The sequence below is a fragment of the Hippichthys cyanospilos genome, chromosome 12 (genome assembly GCF_059441005.1).
Source record: "Hippichthys cyanospilos isolate Australia breed blue-spotted pipefish chromosome 12, RoL_Hcya_1.0, whole genome shotgun sequence".
NCBI classification, from domain to species: domain Eukaryota; kingdom Metazoa; phylum Chordata; class Actinopteri; order Syngnathiformes; family Syngnathidae; genus Hippichthys; species Hippichthys cyanospilos.
Genome location: NC_142380.1, coordinates 1685163 through 1692695, shown reverse-complemented (window position 1 = coordinate 1692695; position 7533 = coordinate 1685163). Strand labels below are relative to the sequence as shown.

General features: G+C 40.2%; 1 protein-coding gene across 1 annotated transcript; it reads left to right on the top strand.

Moving 5' to 3' along the window:
* The first annotated feature begins 2998 nt into the window (after window positions 1–2998).
* shisal2a (shisa like 2A) lies at window positions 2999–6091 on the top strand. Its single transcript, XM_088429868.1, has 3 exons — window positions 2999–3273; window positions 4656–4792; window positions 4874–6091. The coding sequence occupies exons 1-3, from the start codon at window positions 3095–3097 to the stop codon at window positions 5053–5055; spliced, it is 498 nt and encodes a 165-aa protein (XP_088285994.1). The 5' UTR covers window positions 2999–3094; the 3' UTR covers window positions 5056–6091.
* Window positions 6092–7533: the final 1442 nt, after the last annotated feature.

Sequence of the window (7533 nt, the reverse complement as noted above, 5' to 3'; positions counted from 1 at the left end):
CGCGCCGCCTCAACCCCGCCCTTACACTTTTGCCGGCGGCCGACAGAGGGCCCCGCAACAGCTGGTGCTATTGTTAATGCTGCGATCCTATTAGGCCGTGCTGCACGACTCGCATCTAAGGCCGGATTACGGGGCTCTCTGAACAATTGGACGGCGGATTGGTGAAAAACACAAAAATCAAATGCAGGAAAAGTTTAGTGTCACATTAGTTCGCTCGCTGTAATAATACCGCAATGACGATTACTTTAATACATATATATACATACAGTAGATATATACACATCCTGTGCATATTTGCATATTTACATGCAATATATATACATACACGTACAGTATATATACATATGTTTATGAGCATATATTACACACATATAAAGTGTGAAGTCAAGTATAAAAGCTCCAACAATACACATTTATATGCACGCTAGAGTGGCAACTAACGATTACGTTGATAAGTGATTATTCAGGCAATTATTTTGTTGATAAATTGATGACTCCTCTGAAAACATGGTCATTTCCAGCCCTTTTTTCTTAGGGTAACGCTGCAAAAAGCTTTTTTTATGATTTGGTTCCTGCTTTGGTGCATAACTTGTCAGAAAGAGAGCAGACATGTTGATTATTTGTTGATTTTATAAAGTAAACGCAGTTGCGCAATGATAAACAGTTCATACAGTGCTCTAAATTTAGGAATATCCTGTCGAGAAATGAATGAAACTTGACAGAAAGAAATCAACAATTATGCGCAAAATAAACATCGCATAATTTCCATCCATAACAGCCTTTCACATGATGGTTGCTATTCCTCTAATTGTAATCCCAGGTCACATCTGCATTTGTTGCTAGGTAATCTCTGTTTGGGCTCGGAAATACGATGTCGTCTGCAGGCCGAATACTGTACGTGAGGCCGCAATGCATTCGCGACCCACTCAAGTCAACTCGCTGCTCAGAGGCCGTTAAAAAAAAAAAAAAATCACCTGTTTCTGATCTGAGCTATTGGAATTTAAGTCAATCATTTAAAGGGACTGTAACATGAAATTTACATACTTACCACCGTAATATATGCATATAAATTACTTTTGCCACATTTTTTTTTAAATGAGTTTTATGGTACCGATCTTTCCAAACAGGAAGTAAAATGGCTTGTTTGCCCCTACCGAGCCACGCCCATTTTGCAGCTCAAGCCGCACTACTTTATGACCACTCCAACCGAGTGAATAACGAGGCCAAAAAAAAGGCGTTTTTCTGCCATTAAAATGCAAAGCGGTGTCGGTAGCGCCCTAACTAACACGCGCTCCTTCTATCAAATCAGTCTGCGTGGGAACCCAGTATTCATAACGTTCGTTCCTCGTGCGTGTGAATTATTTAGCGCTGACGTTGACCGTCCGGCTGTGCGCTCCCAAACGCACATCACTTCAGCATTTCTACAGTCAAACGGAAGCAATAAATAAAGCGTTGCTGTTTACTTGGCTGACTCGGTGCAAAAGCTCCCCTTCTCAGCGAACTTCAATCCGTTTTCGTCTGCACGGGTGGTGAGAGCGCAGAATAAACAAGGAAAATAATACTTTGGGAATATTTAGGGTGAGAAATCAACATTTGAACATGGTTAAAAGCGCCAAAAAATGGACTTTTCCTGTTAGACCCTTTTTCAGGGAGTTCAATTTTCCAGATTGCTAGCCTTTCAGTGTGGATTACAGTACGTTTTTTGTATTATTATAAGCAGTACGTGTGCGTTTGTATGTCTTGGCGGGCATCTGAGAAGAACTACGTGAGTAATGTTTATGAACAAGCGGTTGTTGGTCACAACCCCCAACCGCGGTCAAATAATCCCCTTTCTTCTGCCAATTTTTCCCCAGTTTCTGGATTGGACTCAGAGATAATCTGGGATTAGAGCGAGCTGTTCGGCCTGGTGTTCTCCTCATTCATTTTGATGGCCAGACATGTTCAACACCTAAAGTTCATTCACTCTGAACTATAAGATATTCATATGCATGTGTATTCAGGGGACGATATGGCCCGAAAATAGAATCTTAATGGGGGTTTTTTTCCAGTCACTCTAGACGATTATGATTTTATTTGATTGAAAAATATTAAAACCAAGCAAGATTTAAAGAAGGTTTATTTTTTTCAAAAGTAAATCTTAAATTCGCCTAATGTTTGGAAAATGATATTTTTTTTACGTTTTTACGAGTCCGGACGTGCAATACCGGGTGTTTTCCGCACTATAAGGCGCACCCTCAATAAATGACGCATTTTAAAACATTTTCCATATATAAGGCGCACCCTCAATTAATGACATATTTTAAAACGTTTTCAATCACAAGTAATACTCAAAGTAATAAGAATAAGAACTCAAATAATAACTCTCAATAGCATTTTAACTCAATGTCATTATGACCAACATTGTTCAACTGTAAACACAAAAAGAAACAGGCAAATCTTACTTTATCACTTCATTCCCCATCTACGAATCCCAATCTCAAAATCGATCCATATATAAGGCGCAACTGATTATAAGGCGCACTATCAGCTTTTTAAAAAAAATTAGGCTTTTAGGTGCGCCTTATAGTGCGGAAAATACGGTAATTAAATGTTCCATTCATTCAATAAATATGAAATTACATATTTTTTCGTTAAATGTTTCATTCATTAAATAAATGTTTCATTAATAAAATATTTCACCGATTGATTAAATACGGAATTAAATCAATCCTATCTCCTTTGAACATACAAGCCTACGTATTGTAATGAATATGTATGGATCCTTTCCTTAGCTTTTGCTTATTTCGATGAAATGTGTGTTTTGGTGTTCAATCAATCAAATTTTGGCAGATTCCTCCAAGGATCAATTGTTGGGTGGTTTGGGTACCCCCCAAATTTCCCGATGCCCACCGTGCCCCTTATACCAATTTACAAACCAAGAAAATAATTCCCTTGTAAGCCTAGGACCCCCTCCCTGTGCCTGGGGGATGGAGGGGCGAGAGAGAGAGAGAGAGAGAGCGTGCATTTGACCAGCGTCCCTCCGCCGTTCACAAACGCGGCTCCGGTTTCAGCAATGTAGTCCGCGCCCACCTGTGGCTCGCTTTGCCGTCTCAGGATGAGCACCGAATGCGGCGACTACACCAGCACGGACGGCGTGTTCGTGGCCGCTTTCTCCTGCCCCAAGATGGGAAACGTCGCCGCTCGTTTCTGCTGTGGATTCAACGACTTGAAGTACTGCTGCGACGACCCCAAAAGCTTTTATCCGCACGATTACGCTTACATGTGGTGGCTCAGGTAATTCCCAAAGTTTTTGTCCGCTTTGCAATGCGGCGTTGGATATTGGTGTCTTTACGGCATTAGATGAATTGATTGCATTTTTTTTCTTGCTCGTTGTAAATTATTCGTTTTCTTAGATACGTTCTTCGACATTTTAAAAAGTCGCAAACATCCATTGGGATCAAGTAAGCAAGCTCGAGGAGAAGTCAAGTGAAAAATGTTCTTTACAATAATGTTGTATACGGCTCCATTTGTGTAAACGTGATTGTCTTCTCATGAGCGCATTCAATCCCAAAGACATATTTTTACGTGTTCTTAAGAAATCAAGGATTTATTTCTACATATAGATCTATATTTTTTTTAACGATAGGCTTAAGCGGGGTCTAAAAATAGATAGTGAATTAAAAATTCAGTCATTAAAAAATTACCATACTTAGGTACTTAAGCACTGTAGTAATTGATTAGTTTAAGCGCTTAAGCGCTACAGTAAGTGACTAAGTACTAAAGTAATCCATTACTCGAGGAAATATGGAGCTAAAGTTAAGTATAAGGTCAAGAATTCGGACATTCAATCGAAGAATGTTTGACTTAAGCAGGGTCTTAAAATAGATGGTATATTAAAAATTCATTAATGATAAATTAACTACTGACATTATTTGTTAATTTAGGGACTTAAGCACTGAAGTAATTGATCATTTCAGGTACTCGGGTCAATTACTTGAGGTAATGTTTAGTTTAAGCTAAGAAATCCTCACATTCAATCCCCGGTACTTATTTGATTATGATTTTTGGCTAAAAGACAGTCTACAAATGACCGGCACTAAGTTAATTAAGCGCTACGGTAGTCAATTACTTTGGGTAATACAGTAAAGTACTAATAAAATCAATCAAATCAACCAATGACTCTACATATATATATGTAATTGACCAGCTGTTTTTATCCATCTGAACGGGCGGCCGTTTTGTCTCTTACTGAATACTTAAAAGGACATCGCATTTGCTCAGGGCTCAGGTAACGAGCAGCTTGCTCGTATCGCATGACCAAATTCAGAAAACAGGTGAGCCAGGATTACTCCATCAGGAATTGCGATATAATGTGGCAAATTATTGGCCCTCGGAGATGGATGCTGTTGAAATCATGTTTAACCGCGGTATTGAACAGAATACCGCGTTTAGACGAGAAAGCTTGCATTGAACGTAATGTAAAGAAAATGTTTGACCCGACTTCCCCTGTAATGTCGCAAAATTAATGTAAAGCATAATTCAATTGCTCAGTCTATCATTTCCCCTCAAGCCATGTAATACGAAGCAAAGCTATTATATTTCAATTCATTGTATTACAGTGGAGCAGTGTACTGTGTATTTTCCTATCTATCATGCATCCTCTCCTTTCCTCTCAGTATATGGGCTCTTGTTGGCCTGTCTTTTGCAGCCGTGGTCCTTCTGGCCTTCCTCATAACAGTGTGCGTGCTTTGCTACCTCTTTATCACCACCAAACCAAATCGGCGTGACAACAACATACCCTTACAAGCGCCAGGTTGGTGTTTGTCCTTCAGTCATTAAAAAAAAATCCAATAAAAAAGCCTCGGTTGCCACTTAAGTCCCTGCGTTTCCATAGGAGACCCTCAAGAGGGTCCCAGCCGGACCGGAGCGGCGCATGCCACTGGTCCCCAAGGATTCAGGAAGTACTTCATGAGCAGGAAGTTGCATTCCGATAACCAGCCTCCAGACCCTGAGCGTCTGTTCCAGAGATGCTTCGCAGCGACGGTGACAGGTGTAAGAGTGGAGAGTCCTTCATAAAACCTTTTAGCGGTGGTAGAAAAATACAAGCAAGGACAAGATTTTTTTTCTCACTATTTCGTATTGGACGTTGGCATTTAATACAGCACAGTTGCCAGCTTCACCTGTTAGACATTTTGAGAAAGTAAAAACAAAGAAGGAGAAAAGGCTTTTTTTTCTAGCTCATGCATGAGGAGAACGGAGAAGGACCGCACGAGTACAATTAAATAATGCTTGTTTCAGATCGACTGCGTGGACGGCGTAACAAACGACGCGTTTCAATTGCGTTCAAAGATGTTTGCGTGACTGGGTGATAGGGCGACATCTATAGGACATGTTTAGCGCCGCGGGTCTCAAAACTTGTGTGACAGCCAATCAATTCCGGGAAAACTATGACTATGACGCGGCATTCCAGATTAAAAGCATACATTTTCAGAGTAAGATATAACTGAACATTAACAACTAACGCGAAGAATTGTTAACACAAAATAAAAACACAAAAGTCGTTATGCTAGTTCTGTCCTTGAAACCAAGAAGGAAACAACTTTTTTTCTCTCATCCATTGGACTCTCCAAATTGCCCTTAGGTGTGTTTGTGAGTTGTTTTTTTTTGTTTTGTTTTTTTTTACAGCTGTAATACCAAAATCGTCAAGAGTACAAGTTTACACGTGTTGCCCAAGCTTATTCATGCTTTGTCTCATGACAAGCAATTTTTGGATTGACAAAAGACGACAACAACAAACAAAAAAAAGGAAAAAAAATACATAACTGTTACACTGAATTTTATTGTTGTAATAAGTAGAAGTTGCACTTCTATATATCATGTGTTTTTATGTCCAGTTTATGTCTTGTGTTTTGGTCGTCATTCATTTGTAGCCAGTCTGTGCCTCCATCTGTCAGAAACAAGCAAATTACTTTTCTGCTCCATGTATTTTCCAGACTACAATGTGTTCATGTCTAATTATCTTTGTATTATTTATTTATTTTTTTTATCGTTCTGAATACAGTTCATGTATTGTATCCTATTGTGGAGGTGTAATTAAAGATGTGAACGGCGATTGAGCAGTGGTGAATAAACACACACACACACACACGTCTCGCCTTGCCAGGCACTGTTTTTCTGTGTAGTGAATTGAACATTGAGTCTATTTGGTAGACCCAGTGGGGGGGGAGGAAGGGGGCAGTTGGCAGGATTCTCACGTTTAAGCTTTCTGACTTTAATTCGGGAATTCTGATTTTGACAGAAGATTTTGACGTGTGAATTCGGACTTTCAAGTATGAATTCTGAGAGTGAAGTCCGAATCAGTTGTGGATGGATGGATGGATGGATGGATGGATGGATAGATAAGCTAACTCGTTAGCTAGCTAGCACGCTAGCTATGATAGATAGATAGATAGATAGATAGATAGATAGATAGATAGATAGATAGATAGATAGATAGATAGATAGATAGATAGATAGATAGATAGATAGATAGATAGATAGATAGATAGATAGATAGATAGATAGATAGATAGATAGATAGATAGATAGATAGATAGATAGATAGATAGATAGATAGATAGATACTAAAACAAGCCCAGGCTAGGTTGCAAAATAGTAACGCAGACCAACCAAGATTGACATTTCTTGTTTGCAAGGGACAGCAGAAGGTCACACGTTGGTGTTCGCTTCAGGATATGTATTCCTTCAGCAAGCATTGCACATTACAAGACATGACAAAAAGCCCAACTGCACAGTCGGGCGCCGCTAATCTCAGACAACTGGGAGAAAGTTCAAGTTCACACTTTCCTGCGTCAATAGCTTTATCTAAGGGCTTGGGAAAGAACAAAAAGGGAAAAGAAATCAAAACAAACTGGTGAGGCTCAACAACCAACACATTGAGTATACATTCCTTAGGTGAACATTTCAATTAATGGCTATCTGTTCATACCAACATAGTTGAAGGTGCCCCTCCCCCACGGAGGAAGTGGCAACCACCATAGCCTAATTGAATCAGGCCACACCTGTTCCCTGATTGCAATCAGTGAGAACTCACCGGACTGTTGACAGCTCTGACTGCTAGCGCTGTCCAAATCTTTCACCTCAACGGTGTCACCGCAGCAAGTTAAGACACGCCAAGATAAAGCTTTTACACAGAATTGTCGATGGGACTTTCAATTCTCGCTGCATCGGAGCTGCGAGCTATCCGTGCCCCTCGATCTCCGAAGCATCAAAGCATCTGCCTGGGAAGCGAGCGATTGGCGGCGACGTTCCGTTTTGCCTCAAGCACGGCTGCGGTAGGGATTGTTTCTTGCCTCTTCCTGGAATACGTGAACATGAACTCCTCCTGTTGTTCTTCTACTGTACATTTTAGCCTTGATTTCATCTAATTGCAGAACATCGGAACAGGCGCGGATCGCATTGTACCGTTGTAATGACATTCATGAAGATGTCACTGATTGCAGCCTTTGACAGGTCGCCTACTATTTCTGTTTTTGCAATCATTCACTTGTCATG

Coding starts and splice junctions, on each gene's coding strand:
- shisal2a (XM_088429868.1), top strand. CDS start 3,095: ATGAGCACCGAATGCGGCGACTACACCAGCACGGACGGCGTGTTCGTG. Junction 3,274..4,655: donor GCTTACATGTGGTGGCTCAG/GTAATTCCCAAA, acceptor CTTTCCTCTCAG/TATATGGGCTCTTGTTGGCC. Junction 4,793..4,873: donor CATACCCTTACAAGCGCCAG/GTTGGTGTTTGT, acceptor GCGTTTCCATAG/GAGACCCTCAAGAGGGTCCC.